The sequence below is a fragment of the Choloepus didactylus genome, chromosome 8 (genome assembly GCF_015220235.1).
Source record: "Choloepus didactylus isolate mChoDid1 chromosome 8, mChoDid1.pri, whole genome shotgun sequence".
Classification (NCBI taxonomy): Eukaryota; Metazoa; Chordata; class Mammalia; order Pilosa; family Megalonychidae; genus Choloepus; species Choloepus didactylus.
The window spans coordinates 16,606,116-16,627,196 of NC_051314.1; the positions used below are offsets into that span (position 1 = coordinate 16,606,116).

The following is a 21,081-nucleotide window of genomic DNA, read 5'->3' on the forward strand; positions in this document are numbered from 1 at the left end:
CCTCCGCCCTCCTCCTGCCTTCCCTCCGCCCTCTTCCCTCCCTCCTTGCTTGGGCCCAGGGGTCTGGACCAGCAACAAGTTATTACCGCAGACATGGACCTGGGAGCCAGAGGCGGCCCGGAGGCCCGGGGACCGTGAACCACTGGGCAAGGCTGCAGGACACCCGGTGAGTGATGGGAGCTCCCAGGGTGGGCAGAGCTGGGCATTCCTCATCTCCCTCCCCTCCTCCTTGTCTCCTCTCGGGCCCTGCTCTCTCTCTCCCTGACTCTGGACTCAGGCAGCCCCTCCACACTCTCCCCTCCCCACCGCTGCTGCTGGCAGAGACAGGGTTGTGACTCAGGGCTGCCCCAGGGCGGCTCCTGGCCCGAGCCCGCCCCTGCCTGGACCGACAGCAGCTCAGCTCAGCTGGGCCTACCTGGGCAGAGATGGCTCGTCGTGGCCCCCTGGCCCCTACAGTGGTCCCAGCTCCGGAGTGGAGGCAGCAGGGACTCCAAAAGTCACCCCAGATAGCGGCATGGTCCCCCACACCTGGTTCCTCCCCGGGGCCATTAAGGATCACAGCTGTGGTTATGTCCAAAGGCTGCTACTAGCCGAGCTGCCTCCTGCCCCCAAAGGCTCAGTTCTGTGTCTCAGAGCTTTCGACTCCTGTCTGGCCAGAGTCAGTTGGGAAATGAACAGAGATGTCCCCAGACCCGGCCAGTCCCCTGGGAGAAGTTCTGCTGCTTCCTGCCCCGGGCAGGCTGGGGGAGAGGTCTGTGTTGGGTGGAGGGAGGAAGACACTTTTATTAGGGGACTTTTACAGTTAGACACTTCTCCTTGTGAGTGCCAAGGAGCAGGAAGCCCTGAGCAGTCAAGCTACTAGAGAAGCCGAGGTCACCCAGCTTGTAAGCTGCTCTGGGAGCTCAGGCTTAAGCTTTTCCCATGAGGTCACTTCTATGGCTAGGGGAAAAAAGGGGAATTCTGTCCTTCTCAAAGCCACTGGAATGTGTAGTTTACAAAGAAAAGATGAGGACATGAGGATGATAATTTGACAGGGAGAATGCTGACCTCTGGGGACGTGGCCTGCCTTGGTGAACAGAGGGGTAAACCTGACTTGGGTAGGGTCATCTCAGGAGAAGGGGGCAAATGACTCCAGAGACTGTCTGCTTCCCCCCTTCTCCTGCAGCTGCCACCCAGCCCTGGGGAGGGGGGCCCTTCTGCCCCTTTAAAATCTAGCTCCTACTCCAGTGTTCAGCGACATCCAGCTGAGATAGGGTTGGCATTTAAACATTTTTTTTTTTTTTAACCTTCTCTACACATATTAACCACAGAAAAATATTTTTGAATCGTACTAAATGTTAAAGGAGAACAAAGAGGAAATAAAGAAACACAAGAAGTGTAAAAACCAGTCTGGTTTCAGAAGTCGAGTTTCTGATCCTACGATAACTTGGTGCAGCCCCCAGAGGCTGCCACCACCTCAAAGGCTCCTTGCCCAGCTTCCTGTCTGCCCAGCGCCAGGCCTGACTCCTGCAGCTGGTGTCCAGGCTTTTCCGTGTCCCTCTCCTGGAACTCTGGATGCCTTCTTGGCCAAGGCCAAAGATACATCCTTGAAAACCCTTGGACTTCTCTGATACTTTTGAATTTTCCAGACCTCCTAGTCCTGCCCCTTTATTCCAGTTTCCCACTGTGGCAGCTTATTGGCAGGTCTATGATGATTGACACAACCCCTCCCAGTGAATTAACTCTCCCTCGGGAGCCTTCCCTGCAAGGCCTCTGTATAAGTTTGGGTTGGGTAGGTTGTTCACAGCGCAAAGGTGCAAAGAGGGTGAAGTGGGCAGACGCCAGCCTTAAGTGCCTTCCTCCAGAGAGACTGTTCTCTTTTTTCTAACTTGTCTATCTAGAGGTGTGCCTTCGTCACTATGCACAGAGGCCCTATATAGGCTAGCAGGGCTTGCAGCCACAACTCAACGCAATCACATTTGACTTCTTAATGATAAAATAGTGTCATCATCATGCAGTATCCCCGTATGTTTTTTTTCATGGATGCTGCTTCCTGTCTGCTAGAAAAAATGAAACATCCTATCTCCTTTTCAGGAACAGGTTGCTCACATGCATGGGCTCAGCCATGTGTCCCCTCCCCTAGAGAATCCTTGGTCTTTGTCCTAAGTGTCCACAAACCTACCTCATGCTGTCCTAGTGGCCCGTGCTTGCTGTAGATGGCAGAGGCAATGGCAAGAAAACAAACCAAAGGGCGGTGGGAGGGTAGGAAAGCAGTTTAGTCTCACTGTTTGCAACTCCAGCATCTTCCTCACCCTCCTCAGCGAAGGCCTCCTGGGACCCCTGTCCTCTTGGTTGTGGCTGTCTTTAGAGAGCTTCTTCCTTTCCAGGCCCATGTGTGGCAGAAACCTCCAAGGCCTAGCTGCTGGAGGACTCAGCCTCCAGGCCCTGCCCTGCCACATGTCTGCTTTGTAACCTTTGGAACTTGATTCCCTGAAAAGGACTTGGTCTTCTCAAGTTAAATGGAGGCAGTAATTCTTCACCAAGTTATGTCAGGAGTGGACTTGCTATGGGTGACAGCACCCACACTGGGCGTTAGCACGTTATAGATGTTAGTTTAAGTATAGTTTCTCTCCCTTCTTCCATGTTCCAGGTCACCATGGGGACAGTTGCCCTGGGTCCCCACTGGGCAGTGCTCCTGTTCCCTCTCTTGGTGTTTGGGGTCCCCACTGAGGAGCCCACCACTGGGGGAGCTGTGGCCTCCAGCTCCCCTGGGGGTTGCCGACAGTGCTGTGATTCCGAGGACTCCTTGGCCCCAGCTGATGCTGCAGATGAGGTTGTGGCCTCTCCGTCTGCCCTCCCATACATCCTGCCTGAGGTCAGGCCCTACATTAACATCACCATCCTGAAGGGTAAGTACCTACACACGGCCCAGCCTAGGGCCTGCACTGGACTGGCCTGGTCAGAGCAGGGTGGCCATGGGGGCTCTGCATGGGCTGGGGTAGATGAGGTGGAGGGAGCAGGAGAAAACACTACAGAAAACTGTCTCAGACCCTTTTTTGCAGGCACACATTTAATGAGCACCTACTATGTGCCAGAGCTGTTCTAAACACTCGAATAAAACAGTAAGCAAACCAGACAAAGATTCCCACTGTAGAGCTTCCATTCTAGTTGCGGAGGCAGAAATGAACAATAAGTATATTAAATAAGTTAATAAAATAGAATATTAGATGGTGATAAATGCTATGGAAAATGAAAAGGTACAGCATGGAGGTCTGTGGGAAGATAGAGTAAGAAACTCCGAATCAGTCCCTTCACCAAAAAAATATTGAACTGATAGGAACTGTCTGAATCAACCATTTTGGAACTCTGGGGTCTAGTGGACACTTGCAGAATCCAGGGAAGAGCTGGATGAAGAGGCTCGTAAACTGCAGTAAATTTCAATGAATTTCACCTTCCTGTAGCAGCAACCATTCCCTATTGCCCCATGACAGACAACAGTTGAAACTGCAACCTGGGTTCCTGGTGCAGCTTGCTGATACCAGGGTGAGCTTTAAGGTCCTAGTCCTCCAAAATCTGGGTGTACGTGCTCTGACTTCTCATCACTGCTTTTGATCCATTATTTTAAATTGGGGGTGGGGAATAGCAGGAAAGGCAGCCATTGTTTCAACCCCCTCAGGCAAAAGTGGTAGAGGCGTCCTAAAAGAGGCAGTACATCTTTTTTCTTTCTTTGTTGTTTTTTCATTCCCCATCTGAGAGCAAAAATAATTTGGAAAAGTCACTGTGTTGGTTTGGATATCTTACGTCCCCTAGAAAAGCCATGATCTTTTAACCCAATCTTCTTGGGTAGAAATGTTTGACTGAATGTTTCCATGGAGATGTGACCCACTCAACTGTGGGTGAGAACTCTGATTATGTTATTTCCATGGAGATGTGGACTCTGCCCATTCAGGGTGGGGCTTGATTAGTTCACTGGAGTATTTAAGAGAGCTAAGAGCTGACACAGATGCTGACACTTGGAGATACTTAGAGATGCAGATAGAAGAAGTTTGGAAATGCTAAGAGATGAAGCCCAGGGTTTGCTCCAGAGAAGCTAAAAGGGAACCCCCAGATGCTCAGAGAGAAATGCCCTGGGAGAAAAAAGCAAGAGCACACAGGAGCTGAGAGAGAGGAGGTAAGAAAGCTGCCCAGAGACATTTTGGAGAAAGCCATTTTGAAACACAACCCAGGAGCATAAGGACCAGCAGACATCAGCCATGTGCCTTCCCAGCTGACAGAGGTGTTCTGGACACCATTGGCCTTCTTTCATTGAAGATATCCTCATGTTGATGCCTTAGTTTGGGACACTTTTATGGCCCTGGAACTATAAATTTGTGACCTAATAAATCCCCTTTATAAAAGCCAATCCATTTCTAGCACTTTGCATAATGGCAGCTCTAGCAAATTAGAATAGTCACAAACTGATGACTCCAGCCCTCAGCCAGAAAAACCCCAGCAATCCCAGAGGAGTGGAAGAATGAGATTTTCAGAATTGCAACAACATAATACTAAGAATGCCCAGTTATCAACAAATAGTTACAAAACACACTAAGAAACAGGAAAGTATGGCCCATTCACAGAAATAAAAAGAACTTGACAGAAACTACTCCTAAGCACAAACATTGGAATTATTAGTCAAAGACATTAAATCTATAATCTTAAATATGTCCAATGAGTTCAAGGAATCCATAGACAAAGAACTACAGGAAATAAGCAAAACATTTTCTAAACAAAATAAAGAGCAACAATAATTGAATAATTGAAATAATTGAAACAAAAAACTTACTGCAGAGATTCAGTGACAGATTTGAGCAGGCAGCAGAAGGGATCAGTGAACTTGAGAAAAGACCATTAAAATAAACCAGTGTGAGGAGGAGAAAGACAAAGGAATAAAGAAAAATGAACAGAACCTGAAAGGCCTATGGGACATCATCAAGCATACCACCTATACATCATTGAAGACCCAGAAGGACAAGACGGAGAGAAAGAGGAAGGAAAAAATATTTGAGGAAATAATAACCCAAAAACTTCCCAAGTCTGTTGAAAGATATGAAATACACATTCAGGAATCTCCGTAACTTTCAAGAAGGACAGACTCAAAGAGATCTAAACCAGGACACATTATAGTGAAAATGTCAAAATCCAAAGACAGAGAGAGAATTTTGAAAGCAGAAAGAGAGAAGCACCTTGTCATGTCACGTACAAGGGATCCTCAATAGGACTAGCAGTGGGTTTCTCATCAGAAACCACAGGGGCCATGACAGTAGGATCACATATTGTTCTTAAAGAGAAAAATCTGTCAACCAAGAATTCTTATATCCAGCACAATTATCCCTCAGAAATGAAGGAGAAATTAAGACTTTTACAGATAACATAAAGCTGAAGGAGTTTGTTACTAGAAGATCTGCCCTATAAAAAATGCTAAAGGTAGTCCTTCAGGCTGAAATAAAAGGACACTAGACAGTAACTTGCAGCCATAAGAAGAAATGAAGAATATTAGTAAAGTTAACTACATAGGTAAACATAAAATTCTGTATTGTTGTACTTTTGGTTTGCAACTGCTTCCCCCCACTCCCATATAACTTAAAAGGTAAATGTGTAAGATAATAATTAAAATTATGTTAAAGGGCATGCAATGTATAGAGAGGTAATCTGAGATATTAATTGTAATTACAAAGGCAACCACTAAGAAAATAACTTTAAAACATAGAGAAAAGGAGAGAAGGGTATCAGAATGGTATACTACAAAAAAGGCATTAATACAGTAGTTGAGGGAAAAAAAAACACATGCGAGCCATATAGAAAACAATAGCTAAATGGCAGAAGTAAGTCTTTCCTTATCAGTTATTACCTTAAATGTAAATGGATTAAACTCTCCTATTAAAAGGCAGAGATTGACAGATTGAATGAAAAAATATCATTCTTCTCTGTGTTATCCATTATCACTTCAGATCTAAAGACCAAAGAGGTTGAAGGTAAAGGGACAGATGAAGATATTCCCTGCAAATAGTAATAAAAAGAGAGCTAGAGCAACTATATTATTGTGAGACAAAATAGACTTTAAGCAAAGTAGGTTACAAGATTCGAAGGAGGACATTATATATCAATGAAAGGGTCAATGCAACAATAAGATATAGCAAATATAAACACATATGCAAAATATATGGAGGAAAAATTGGCAGAATTGAAGGGAGAAATTGATATTTCTACAATATTAGTTGGATACTTCAATGCAACACTCTCAATAATTGGTAGAGTATCTAAACAGAAGATCAATAAGGAAACAGAGGACTTGAATAATACCATAAACCAATTAGACTTGATGGACATATATAGAACTCTACCCAGCAACAGCAAAATACACATTCTTCTCAAGTGCACATGAATTATTCTCCAGGATATACCATATATTAGGCCACAAATCAAGTCTTTATAAATTTATAAATATTGATATCATATAAAGTAACTTCTTTGACCACAATGGAATGAGGTTAGATATCAATAATTGAAAGAAACCTGGAAAATTTACTAAAATGTGGAAATTAAACAACACACAATTAAATAACCAGTGGATCAAACAAACAAACGAAAGAATCAGGGGGAAATTAGAAAATACTTAAGGATGAATGAAAACAAAAACACAACATAGCAAAACTCATATGCAGTGAAGGCATGCTCAGAGGGAAATTTATATCACTAAATGCCTGCATTAAAAAAAGAAGAAAGACCACAAATCAGTAACTTAACTTCACACTCAAAGGAACTATTATAAGAGAGCAAACTAAATCCACAGTTAGCAGAAAGAAGGAAATAGTAAAGGTTACAGCAAAGATAAATGAAATAGAGAATAGAAACACAGAGGGAGTCGACAAAACCAAAAGTTGGTTTTTAAAAAAAGATCAACAAAACTGACAAGCCTTTAGCCAGAATAACAAAGAAAAAAATAGAGGGAACACAAATAACTAACAGATGTAAAAGTGGGGGCATTACTACTAAAATAAAGAGGATTATAAAAGGGTATTATGAATAATTACATAGCAAATTAGAAAACCTAGATGAAATGGACAAACATGTAGACACATGCAAATTACCTATGCTACACAAGATGAAATAGAAAATCTCATAGACTTATAACAAGTAAAGAGATTGAATCAATAATCTAAAACTTCCCAACAAAGAAAAATCCAGGACCAGATAGTTTCACTACTGAATTCTAGCAAACACTTAAAGAAGAATTAAAACCAGTCCTTCTCAGACTCTTCCAAAAAATATAAGAGGAAGGAACACTTCCTAACTTATCCTATGAGGCTAGCATTACTCTGACACCAAAGCCAGATAAAGGCAGCACAAGAAAAGAAAATTACAGATAATTATCCCTAATGAGTATAGATTCCCCCCCCCCTGCCCCCCGATTACTGGCAGACTGAATCCAACAGTATACTGAAAGGATTAAACACTATGACCAAGTGGAAGTTGTTCTAGGAATGCAAGGATAGTTCAACATAAGAAAATAAATAAATGTAATACAACACATTAATAGATTGAAGGGGGAAAACTCCATATGATCATATCAATTGATGCAGAGAAGGCATTTGACAAAATCCTACATCATTTCATGATAAAAACACTCATAAAACTAAGAACAGAGGGGAACTTTTTCAACATGATAAAGGGCATTTGTGAAAACCCCCCACCAAACATCATATTAAATGGCTTAAGACTGAAAGCTTTCCCCCTAAGATCAAGAACAAGACAAGGATGCCCACTGTCCACACTGCTATTCAACATTGTACTGGGGTTCTAGTCAGAGCAATCAGACAAGAAAAAGAAAAGTCATCCAAATTGGAAAGGAAGAAGTAAAACTATCCCTATTTGGAGATGACATGATCCTATATATTGAAAATCTCAAAGAATTCAGAAGAAAGGTACTAGAACTAACAAACACAGTCAGCAAAGTTACAGGGGACAAGACATGCATGCAAAAATCAGTTGCTTTCTAAACACCAGTAATTTATTTAATTTTTTCTGAAAAGGAAATTAAGTTAACAATATCATTTACACTAGCATAGAAAAAAAAATCCCTAGGAATTTAACCAAGGAGGTGAAAACTACAGCACTTCTGAAAGAAATTAAAAAAGACCTAGTAAATGGAAAGACATCTTGTGTTTGTAGATTGGAAGACTTAATATTGTTAAGATGCTGATACTACATAAAGCAATCTACAAATTCAATGTAATCCCTATCAAAATTCCAGCAGTTGTTTTCGCAGAAATCAAAAAACTGAATCCCAAATTCATATGAAGTTGTAAGGGGATCCCCAAAGCCAAAACAATCTTGAAAAAGAACAAATTTGGAGGTTCACACTTCCTGATTTCAAAACTTACTACAAAGCTACAGTGATCAAAACAGTGTGGTACTGGATTAGGATAGATATGTAGACCAATGGAATAGAATTGAGAGTCCAGAAATAATCCCACACATCTATGGCCAGTTGATTTTTTTAATGCAATTTTATTGAGATATATTCACACACCATACAATCATCCAAAGTGTACAATTAGTTGTTCACAGTATCATTATATAGTTGTGTTTATCACCACAATCAATTTTTTTGAACATTTTCATTACTCCAAAAAATAAGAATAAGAATAAAATAAAAATAAAAGTAAAAAACAACACCCAAAAGATCTCATACTCCCCCCGTCCCCGCCTATTATTCATTTACTTTTTGTTCCCCTTTTTTCTACTTATTTATCCATACACTGTATAAAGGGAGTGGGAGCCACAAGGTTTTCACAATCACACAGTCACACCATGTAGGCTCGATAGTTACAAGATTGTCCAAGAATCAAGGATACTGGATTGCAGTTCAACAGTTTCAGGTATTTCCTTCTAGCTATTCTAGTACACTAAAAACTAAAAAGAGACATCTATATAATGCATAAGAATAACCTCCAGAATGACCTCTCAACTCCATTTGAGATCTCTCAGCCACTGAAACTTTATTTTGTTTAATTTCTCTCTCCACTTTTGGTCAGGAAGTTTTTCTCAATCCCGTGATGCCGGGTCCAGGCTCATCCCCAGGAGTCATGTCCCTCATTGTCAGAGAGATTTACACTCCTGGGATTCATGTCCCATGTAGGAGGGTAGTGAGTTCACCGGCCAGGTGGGTCTAGAAAAGACAGACCACATCTGATCAACAAAAGATGTTCTCTGGGGGAGACTCTTAGGCACCATTATAAGTAGGCTTAGCCTCTCCTTTGCAGTAACAAGCTCCACAAGGGCAAGTCCCAAGATCAGTGATTTGGCCTACTACAATGGTGGTCCCCAGTGCTTGCGAGAATATCAGGAATTCCCCAGGTGGGAAAGTTTAATATTTCCACATTTTACCCCAGACCCTCAAAGGGGCCTTACAAATGTTTTTTATTCTCTGCCCAAATTACTCTGGGATGTATCAGGGTTTCATGCTAATGTGTACAAACCAACCAGATCTCACCCAATATTCAAGGTTCCATGTAATTACAGTGTTTGAATAAACTGACCATACAAGTTAAATTATATAGCATGCTACAAAAAGCATAGATTTTCCATCAAATAAACATCCCTTCCTTTGGTCTGACACAGAAGTTGAGGTTTTAAAACACAGTCAATATCATCCTTTTCCCTTTAGTATGGTTTACCTTAGTTCTAATCAAATCCATTTCATTCATGTCTCTAATTGAAGTCTGATCTCTTTTTCAGCTTTTTAAACATTTGTTGTATGGGGTAATGCAGACATTCATAGCTGCCGAACTCTGGCTCTGAGTCTCACACATCACACAGATACCCAAAGTTACAGGGAACATCCAGCTCAGCATCTCAGAATTTTCAGACAACCATTACAACTCATGAATAGATGTGACTGCCGTAGGAGCTTATAATCTAGGAACCTTTACCATAAACCTTCCCCTGATAACCTATGCTCTCAGAATTCAATTCTCAGAGTCTGCGCATTATAGTGTCCATATTAGTGAGGCATTATAATGTTTATATTGTCAATTCTGGCTTATTTCACTCAATATACTGTCCTCAATGTCCATTCACCTAGGTGCATACCGCACAACTTCATTTCTTCTTGCCGCTGCTTGGTATGCCATTGTATATACCACACTTCACCTATTGCCTTTGTTACAATTAATGGAAGCATCTTACAATGTTACCGTTAACTATAGACTCTAGTTTGCATTGACTGTATTTTTTTCCCCAATACCGTCTAATTTTCAACATCTTGCAATGTTAACATTCATTTGTTCTCCCTCATTAGAAACATCCTTATATTTGTATGTTTAATCACCATCACTGACCACTCTAGGTTTAGCTGTTATACAGTCCAAGTCTTTATCTTCTATCTTTCCTTCTGGTGTCATAGCTGTCCTTAGCCTTCCTCTTTCAACTGTACTCACATTCATCTTTGTTCAGAGTACTTACAATATTGTGTTACCATTGCACACTACTATGCTATCCATTCCATTTCTGGATCTATACAATCAATCCTGTTGAACCTTCTGTACTCCTTCAGCATCAAATGCTCGATCTCTTACCTCCTTCTATCTCCTAATAACCCGTGTTCTTAACTATCAAATTTTGCTCATCAATGTTAGTCCATATTAGTGAGACCATCCAGTATCCGTACTTTTGTTTTTGGCTAATTTCACTCAACATAATGTCTATGGTCTACCATTTTGTCTTTTGGATTTTATATGTCATATCTTATTTTATTTTTATTTTTTCCTGCTCTCTCTCTTTTTACCCTTACTGATAATCTTCATTTCTACAGTCGTCTCCAAACCTCTCTCTTCTGTCTTTTCCTATCTGCCTATAGTGTTCCCTTTAGTTTTTTCTTGTAGAGCAAGTATCTTGTTCACAAACTCTCTCAGTGTCTGTTTGTCTGAAAATATTTTAAACTCTTCCTCATTTTTGAAGGACAGTTTTGCCAGACATAGAATTCTTGGTTGGCAGTTTTTCTCTTTCAGTATCTTAAATATATCATACCATTGCCTTCTTGCCTCCATAGTTTCTACTGATAAATCCACACATAGTCTTATCGAGCTTCCTTTGTATGTGATGGATCACTTTTCTTTTGCTGCTTTCAGAATTCTTTGTCTTTGACATTTGATAATCTGATTATTAAGTGTCTTGGTGTTGTCTACTTGAATTTATTCTGTTTGGGGTATGCAGAGCTTCTTGGATCTGTAATTTTGTGTCTTCCATAACAGTTGAGAAATTTTCAGTATTTATTTCCTCCGTTTTCCCTCCTCTTCTCTTCTTGGATAACATGACATGTATATTTGTGCACTTCATGTTGTCATTCAGTTCCCTGAGAGCCTGCTCGTATTTTTCCATTCTTTTCCTGATCTGTTCATTTGTGTGTAGAATTTCAGCTGTTCTGTCCTCCAGTTCATGAATCCTTTCTTTTGCCTTCTCAAATCTGCTGTTGTATGTCTTCATTGTGTTTTTCATTTCTTCTATTGTGCCTTTCATTCCTATAAGTTCTGCCAATTGTTTTTTTCAAATTTTGAGTTCTTCCTTATGTTTTTCCAATGTCTTCTTTATATTCTTCATCTCTTTTGCCATATTGTCCCTCAACTCATTTATTTGATTTTTGAATTGATTTAGGAGATTTGTTTGATTAATAATTAGTTGTTTCAATTCCTGTATCTCAGTTGAAGTGTAAGTTTGTTCCTTTGACTGGGCCATATCTTCATTTTTTTCTAGTGTGATTTGTAATTTTTTGTTGTCTAGGCATTGGGCTTCCTTGATTACCCAGAGATTTTCTTAGACCAGAGGTGCCCAGGTCTCAGGAGGAGACTGTCTTCAGTATCAGTTTCCCCTAAGGGTGAGACCCAGAAGATTGTCACACTTTCCCAAGAGGCCTCAAGACTCCATGCTTTTCCTATCCTGCCCAGCAGGTGGCATGTGTAAGCCCGCAGCTCCCCACTGGTGTAAAGAGGTGCAGTATATTTAATTCTTACTGGGCCCTGTCTTGGCTGGAAACTGAGGGTGTCAGAAGCCAAGCCTAGGCTGTTTCTGTTTCCCCCATCCCAGGCCCTGGGGTCTGAGTTCTCTGAGGGAGGGCTGCCACTTGATCTGGGCCCTGCCCCCTCCTTTTCTTAGGGAAGATAAGCCCTTTAGGGAATTGTCTCCTACACTTGAGTTTTTCTTTTGACTCTCTGACTATCTTAACTCCACCCTTGCTTGAGTCAGTGCTGACAACGGAAACTGCCTGAGGCTTTCTCTAATAAGCTACTTAGAATGAGAGACAAAAAAACAAAGAGAAAAAAGCAAGAAGTCCCCTTTTCAAAGCTAGTCCCCAGTCCTCTAGTTCACCAGGCAAAAACTGGAGTTGGTACCTGGTTCTTTGTGCTCCTTTTCTTGGGACACATCCCTTTTCCAGTATTCTGAACTCAGTTGACTCCAAAAGCCTCTGTTTTTATTTATTAGGGTTTTTTTGTTTGTTTGTTTGTTTGTTTGTTTGTTTTCTGTCAGCCCTGCCACCTCTCTGTCAGGATAAACCTCCGGGTTCCTTTCCTGCTTGCTCCGGGTTTATTTGTGCTCAGAGCATGTATTCAGTAGTCCAGATTTGTTAATTAAAACTTCAGTTGGAGCTTGGGTGAGCTACATTCCCTTGCTTCCAGCAGGGGCTGCTTCTTTTTCCCACAACAAAGTTTTGAAACTCAGCCTGCCTTGCTAGTGGGGGAGGAGTGCCAGCTCCACAGTTTGGGGAACTTTACTTACAGTTCAATGCTGCGAACACAGTCATTCCACCCATTCCTGACTGGTGTATGATGTTGTCTGGTCATGGATGTCCCCAATAGTTGTTCCAGACTATTTCCTAGTTGTTCCTGGCTATTTACTAGTTGTTCTAGAGGATTAACTAAATTCCACACCTTTCTATGTCACCATCTTGCCATGCCCAGTTGATTTTTGATTAGGGTACCATGTCCATTCAATGAGGAAAGACAAGTATTTTTAACAAATGGTACTTGTAAAACTGAACATTGATATGCAAAAGATTGAATTTGGACCCCTGCCTTTCACCATATCTGAAATGAATCAATGGCCTAAATATAACAGCTAATAGCATAAAAGTCTTACAAGAAAACATAATAGAATATCTTTAGTACCTTGTATTAAACTATGTATTCTTCAGATTTTATACCCATAGCACAAGCAACAAAAGAAAAAAACAGAAAAATTGGGCTTCATCAAAATTAAAAACTTTTGTGCATCAAAGGATATTATCAAGATAGTGAAAAGACAGCCTACAGAATTGGATAAAATAATTGGAACACATATATCTGATAAGGGTTTAACATTCAAAATATTTAGGAATTTTATAATGCAACAACAAAAAGACAAAGAACCCAACTAAAAATGGGCAAAAGATTTGTATAGCTATTTCTCCAAAAGAAGAAATACAAATGGCCAATAAGTATATGAAAAGATTCTCAGCATCATTAGCCATTAGGGAAATGCAAATCAAAACTCTAATGAGATACCATTTCACACCCACTAGGATGACTATTATTTCAAAAACAGAATTTAACTAGTGTTGTTGAGGATGCAGAAAATAGGAACACTCATTCATTGTTGGTGGGGATATAAAATGGTGCATGTTCCAGTTTGCTAATGCTGCCATTATACAAAATACCAGAAATGGATTGGCTTTTATAAAGGGGGTTTATTTGGTTACAAAGTTACAGTCTTAAGGCCATAAAGTGTCTGAAGCAAGTCATCAACAATGGGGTACCTTTACTGGAGGATGGCCAATGGTGTCTGGAAAACCACTGTTAGTGGGGAAGGCATGTGGCTGCTGTCTGCTCCAGAGTGCTTTCTTCCAGGATGTTCCTCTCTCACTTGCAGCTCCTCAAAAATGTCACTCTCAGTTGCTCTTAGGGTGTTTATCCTCTCTTAGCTTCTCAGAAGCAAAAGTCTGCTTTCAAAGGCCATCTCCAAATGTTGCTCTGTAAGCTGCAGCTCCTCTCTCAGCGCCTGTGCATTCTTCAAAGTGTCCCTTTTGGCTGTAGCAAGCTCGCTCCTTTTGTCTGAGCTTATATAGTGCTCTAGTAAACTAATCAAGTCCCACACTGAATGGGCAGGGCCACACCTCCATGGAAATTATCCAGTCAGAGTTATCACCCACAGTTGGGTGAGTCACATCTCCATGGAAACACTAAATTAAAGAATTACTATCTAATCAACACTACTATGTCTGCCCACACAAGATTGCATCAAAGATAATGGTGTTTTGGGGGACAGAATGCATTCAAACTGACACAGTGCAGTTGCATGGAAAACAGTTTGGCACTTCCTTAGAAAGTTAAATACAGAATTACCATATGATCTGGCAATTCCACTTCTAGGTATCTATTCAAAATAATTAAAAACAGAGACTCAATCAGATATTTGCACACTGATGTTCATAGCAGCATTATTCGCAATTGCTAAAAGATGGGAGCAACCCAAGTGTCCACCAACAGATAAATGGATAAACAAAATGTGGTATATCCACACAATGGAATATTATCCAACTGTAAAAAGAAATGAGGTGCTGATACATGTGACACAGATGAATCTTGCAAGCATTATGTTGAATGAAATAAACCCATATGCAAAAGAACAAATATTTTTATTTCTCTTACATGAAATACTTAGAGTAAGCAAAGTCATAGAGACTGGAAGCAAAAGAGTGGTTACCAGGAGTGCAAGGAGTTATTTCTTAATGGGTACAAGTTGCATTTCTGTTTGGAATGATGAAAATAATCTGGAAATAGTGGTGAAAATTATACAATATTGTCAATGTACTAATGTCACAGAATTATAAACTTAAAAATGGTTAAAATGATTTTTATGTTATGTATATTTTACCACAATAAAAAGTTTAAAACAAATGTAGAGCAGGGTGAGTGGCACTGGGAGTGCAGGTTTGGGGGACAGTTGCATGGTAAATGGGGTGGTTGGTGGAGGTCTCAGTGAGAAGGTGAGATTCGAGCAAAGACTGAAAGGAGGTGAGGGAGTGAGCCACGTGGCTAAATGGGAGGCGGGAGCACTTTCCAGGCAGACGCACAGTGCAGGAGAGGCCTGGGGGATTTAAGGAGCAGGGGGCAGTGGGAGGAGCTGAGGTCAGCGTCGGAGCAGGTTTCAGATGGTGCTTGGACTCATCAGCCACTGCCAGGACTAAATCTACTAAGAGGAAGCCGGGGAGCTGGGGAGGGTTTTGAGCAGAGGTGGAACCTGATTTAACTTAGGTTCCCAATGGATTCCTCTGGTATCACGTGGAGAATAGACGGGGCAAAAGCAGAAGCAGGGAGACCTACGAAGGGGGCAACTCGGCTGCCCAGATGAGAGCTGGCTTCTGCCATCTAAACTCAGCCATGGACCATGTTACTCTGTGTCCGGGGCTGGGACATCCTTAATCTCAGGGCTTGCTCTCAACAGCCTCGCCAGGTGGATGTTTCATGGTTCCTCCCACTTTGCACCTGGGGAATCTGTAAGTGGGGAGGAGCTCTCTTGGGGTCGCACAGCTGTTAGGGGCAGGGCCAGGCTTTGTCCCTGAGGTCCCAAGGCTACTCCCCCACATGGCCATCCGTTAGCTGGTTTCTGAGATGCGCCCTTCCTGCCTCCACCCCCCTTTCCCCAGCACCTCATATATCCCAGCTTCCCCAAGGCAGACTTAGCCTTTTGTGTGGGGTCCCCACAAATATATTCCCTCCAAAAAAAACTGAGGTCACTGGCTCCTGGGCCAGGCTTGTCTGCCTGCTGGGGAGGGTGCACAGGCTGCTGTGGCAGAAGGAACCTGGGGCTGGGCCTCAGGAGTCCTGGGTCCCAGCCCCAGCTCTTCAGATCCCTTGTGTGTGGGTCAGGCTGGTCTGTCCCTGTCATTTGTGAAAAAGGAGAAGACAACCCCCTCCTTACAGCCGCCCTTCAACCCACCCTCAGGGCTGGGGTACAGCAAGTGCTCTGCAAGCTGTAAAGTGCGATGCACATGATGGGGTAGTTCTCCAGTGAGGCCATAAAGTCAGCCCTCCAAGGAGCTGTGGACCCCCTCCTTCCCCCCAGCACTGCCACGGCCACAGAGGACCTCAGGGAAACACTCAAAGGGATGTGGCTAATGGTGTGATTCAGGAAATACCTGGGATCACACCCCCTCAAGATGTTGTGGACACCTGCTCTTCTTGTGTTCCAGAGCAGCCCAGTACAGGCAGAAGGGGGCTGGGCCGGGCAGCCCTAGGTCAACTGTCTGGTCTCATATTTGCAGAATTTGCTAAGCGCTTGCCCATAGGCCATTTTGTTGAGGGCTCACAAGGTGGGCAGGTCTTCTTCCTGGTACAGATAGGAAACCAAGGTCCTAACCACGGAATGCCCCAGGCCGCAGAGCTGGGCCATGATGCCACCCAAGGCCGCCTGGCTCTTAACTGGGCTTTTCCCTCCAGGAGGGTAATGGTATTTTTCTTGTTTCTTTCTCTGGATTAGAGATGCAAAAGTACATCCTGTCATCCCCCCACTTCCCCACCCTGCCCTGGCTGGGTGCAGTGACTCCCAGATGAGGACCTGGGCCTGGCCTCCCAGAGAACACAGTCAGACCTTCACTGTCAGGGAGGGAAACAAGTTACATCTGGAGACAGACTGCATTTCAAATCCTGCCTCTTCTGCTCCTGAGCTGTGTGACCCTGGCCAAGTCACTTAACCTTCCTGAGCCTCAGTGTTCTCCGGTGGGAAGTAAAGATGGTCATGGTGTCTTCTTCAGAGGGTCATGCAGGAGGCCAAGCCCAGTGTTCTGGTTTGCTAATGCTGCCATTATGCAAAATACCAGAAATGGACTGGCTTTTATAAAGGGGGTTTATTTGGTTACAAATTCACAGTTGGAAGGCCATGAAAATGTCCAAATTAAGGCATCAACATGAGTATACCTTCCGTGAAGGAAGGCCAATGGCATCTGGAGAATCTCAGATAGATGGGAAGGCACGTGGCTGGCATCTGCTGATCCTGGCTTGTGTTCCAGCTCCTCTCTCAGCTCCTGTGTGTTCTTCAAAATATTGCTCTTGGGGTATTTTGCCCTTTTTTAGCTTCTCCGAAGCAAACACTGGGCTAGCATCTCCAAAGTGTCAGCAAAAGTCTGTTTTCAGTGGCCATCTCCAAAAAGTCTCTCTCAAATGCTCTCCAAAACATCACTCTCATCTGCTTTGAGCTCTTTTATAGGAATCCAGTGATTAAATCAAGACCCACCCTGAGTGGGCAGGGCTCATATCTCCATGGATATAATCTAATCAAAGGTATTACCCACAGTTGGGTGGGTCACATCTCCATGGAAACATCTAGTCAGGAGGGCACACCCTAATCAAAAAGATTAATCAATCTGCCCCCACAAGACTGCATCAAAGAACATGGCTTTTTCTGGGGGACATAATATAATACAATCCGGCACACTGGCATGCAGTTGGTGCTCAATAACTGATGGTCTCTTCTCTGGGCCTGGGCAGGGGCAGAGCCTTCTGAAATGAGGGCAAGTACTCCTTGAAGGTGGTCTGGGTGCCCACCCTGACTTCTCCCCTTCTTGTTCCCACAGGTGACAAGGGAGACCGAGGTCCACTGGGCACACCAGGGAAGCTGGGCAAGGAGGGTCCCCGGGGAGACCGTGGCTCGCAGGGCACCAAGGGTGCCAAGGGGCAGGTGGGCAGCCCCGGGGCCCCATGCCAGAAGCACTTCTCTGCCTTCTCAGTGGGCCGCAAGACAGCCCTGCACAGCAGTGAGGGCTTCCAGCCGCTGTTCTTCGACACAGTCTTCGTGAACCCGGACGGGCACTTTGACATGGCCGCCGGCCACTTCGCCGCCCCCCTGCGTGGTCTCTACTTCTTCAGCCTCAACGTGCACAGCTGGAACTTCAAGGAGACCTACGTGCACGTCATGCACAACGAGGAGGCGGCTGTTATCCTGTACGCGCAGCCCAGCGACCGCAGCATCATGCAGAGCCAGAGCGTGATGCTGGCGCTGGCGCCCGGCGACCGCGTCTGGGTGCGGCTCTTCAAGCGCGAGCGGGAGAACGCCATCTACAGTGATGACGTAGACACCTACATCACCTTCAGCGGCCACCTCATCAAGCCCGAGGACGACTGAGTGCCCCTCGGGGCACCCACCCCCTTCCGGGGACTCGTCTCCCAGCTGGACAGCTCAGGTGCTGGGTGGCCTAGGGCAGGTCCTGCCCCCTGTGGGGTCTCAGTCTGCACCTCTGTAAAGAGGGGAGGGCAGGAGTTCCCCAAGGACCTGACCTTCTCAATAGGCCTCCTCTCCTTTCCTAGAGTCTCCATCATCCCTTCCAGTCTGCTTCTGCCTCTCTCCTCTCTTGGACATATTTTAAGGAGCCTTCTAACCTAAATATTCTAGAACTTTCCCAACATTTTATACTCAAATTTGAATGTGGATATGATGCCCTTGGGGATCTTGTTAAAATGCAGATTCTGATTCAGCAGGATTCTGCATTTCTAACAAGTTCCTGGATGATGCTGATGCTTCTGGTCTGTGGACCACACTTGGGTAACAAAGTTCTAGAACTTTCCCAACATTTGAATACTCTAAACATTCTAGAATCCTCCCAACATCCTTGAAGGCTCTCATTACTCTAGGACTCCCCCCCTTCTATTCTTTCCCTTCCCCCTTTCTCTCTCACCCTCATCTTCACCCCCTACCTCTGCAGCCACCATTCATTTATTCACTCATCAAACACTCACTGAGCACCCACTCTGTTCCAGGCCCTGGGAAAGCCAAGGTGAAGCAGACACAGTCCTGCCCTCAGTTGCAGAGGGAGACCGATGGGTACAGAAGCTTGAACCAGGACCAGAGAAATGCATGAGGCTCTCATCAAACTGGACCTGTGTCCAGTGGCTTAACACAGGCCTGTGTTTTGGTTATTCAGGCTTCGTGGGGTTCTCTTCACCCTCCCCTCTCCAAGGCTGGTGGAACAGGGTTGTAGTGGGGTGGGAGGTTTGGGTCCCTTCTCCCCTCTCTTACCTAGTGCCCATCACAGAGGGGTCTTGATGAGGTCAAGGAGTCTGTGAGGAGAGGGCCCAGGGGGTTGGGTCATTTGGGGGTGAAGAGGTCCCCAGGAAATAGAGCCAGCATCCTAGCTCCCTCACAGGCATCATGGTAACCTGTGAGGACTCCTCCCCTCCTCCCCAGATCTCCATCCCTGCCCCTCCCTGGGCTCTCTCGGGGCCTTGCCAGCCCCTCCTGTCCAAGGCACCTGAGCCTCGGTTCTCCCAGAACTCACAGCTGATGTCAGACACAGACATCTGTCCCCAGGTGCTCTCTGACACTCCTCGGTCCGTCTTGCTATCCTAGTGCCCCCCTGACTCTCCCGGCTTTATCACGGTGCTATGGCCCTGGTGGGAACTTCCGCCTGGCAGAGCCCGCCTCCGGCCTGGTGCTGCCCTTAAAGGCCGCTGGGTTGTGGGCCAGGACGGAAGGCACCAGTCTTCGGACCCCCCAGCAGGTCTGGGGAACTGAAGTGAGCAACAGTCCAAGCCAGTCGGGGGTCCCTCCTCTGAGCCACGTTGTCAACAGAGATGCTGGGAGAGGCCCCTTGCCCTTCCCCCAATCTTCCTGAATCCTAGTGGAGAAAAGGGGCTATAGCCCATCATCTCTCCAAGGAATCTCAGGCCAAGGTGGCAGGTGGATCCTGGAATGAGGAAGGAGGGGGGTGGTGTTGGGTGGCCTGGTGGCCCTCCAGCCTTCCTCTGCCCCCACTCCAGGCAGCCTGACCTTCTCCCCAGAGGGAGGTGGCCTCCACTCATTGGTGCTCACACAGGCTCTGGGGCTGAGGTGGCCCCAGGTGGTTGTCTCTGGTGCTCACAGCCAAGGGAACCACGGCTACGTGGGGTCAGGACCTAAGTGCCGCAAAGGCCAGTACTACAAAAACCACACCAGCATAGCCCCGACCCCCTGCCCCCCTGCCCTGCTTTTCTAGCGTGATTAAAGGTTACTGTGTTTTCTTGGCAATTCAGGCTGGTTTTTTCTGTTCTGCAACCTTTGTCCACTGTGAGAGGGCACTGGCTCTTGCTTCTGCTTGGTCTTGCAGGGATGGGCCTGGGGTCTGGATCCAGAGAGACTGGGGGCATCCCAGGGCTCCACTCCACATGGGCCCCACCCACAAGTGACACCTCCCTTGGTCATTCAGGCTGTTGGTGCAGCTTGGAGTTAGTGGAACCAACTCAGAAGCTGCTGTGCCATCTCCTGGCTATGACCTCAGGATAGTGCCGCATCTCCCTGGGCCTCAGTTTCCTTGTCTGTAAAATGGTAAGAATGGTCATACCTACCTCATGGAGTAGCCAAAGGACCAGAGGAGAGGCTGGATGCTGAGCCCCATGCATCCCTTGAACCAGCATCCGTGGTGACCTACTGTGTGCCGGGTACCCCACTAGGCACGGAGGTTACAGCAGGGAGCCCCATCCACCACCCGTGGAGAGGACTCAGAGTTTACCTTCTAGCTTGGTACTCAGAAGTGTGAACAAGCCACAGTCTCTCGCTTGGAGATTCTGTCTAGTGTTTTGTATTTACTATTTACAAGAGAACTGCTGGATATCCTCCAGAGGAAAACATACTACAGTTTACAATGGAATATCTTAATTAAGTTGATGGGTTCTGCCTTTCTAAACTAGCACGGGGCCACTTACATAAATACATTAGTAGTTAGCCATGGTGGATTCCCTTACTGACTGTATGGAGCCCCCTCTGCTGCAGGGCGTTGCTGTTATTGTTGAGCTTTGGTGACTTTCCAAGCATCACATGGAAGAAACACGCTAGAAAGGATGAACCCACCATTATTGTCCCAGAATTCTGAGTAGTCCGGCTGCCTGCCCAGACAGCAATAGAAACAGGCCCAGTGAGGAGGATGGGAATATTTAGGGCCCACTCCCAGGGTTCTGTGTGCAGGAACTTTTTACCTGGAGCCCACGTGTGTACTGAAGAAAGATTCCCTGCAATATCTGTCCACCTTGCAGCTCTTAACAGACGAGGCCCCGAACATTGTCAGAG

The 21,081-nt window shown here is 44.8% G+C and overlaps 1 protein-coding gene across 1 annotated transcript; it reads left to right on the forward strand.

The window, feature by feature from the left end:
• The first annotated feature begins 38 nt into the window (after positions 1-38).
• C1QTNF6 (C1q and TNF related 6) lies at positions 39-20,046 on the forward strand. The gene is made up of 4 exons (XM_037847951.1): positions 39-166; positions 2,630-2,888; positions 17,621-18,226; positions 18,801-20,046. The coding sequence occupies exons 2-3, from the start codon at positions 2,636-2,638 to the stop codon at positions 18,166-18,168; spliced, it is 801 nt and encodes a 266-aa protein (XP_037703879.1). The 5' UTR covers positions 39-166; positions 2,630-2,635; the 3' UTR covers positions 18,169-18,226; positions 18,801-20,046.
• Positions 20,047-21,081: the final 1,035 nt, after the last annotated feature.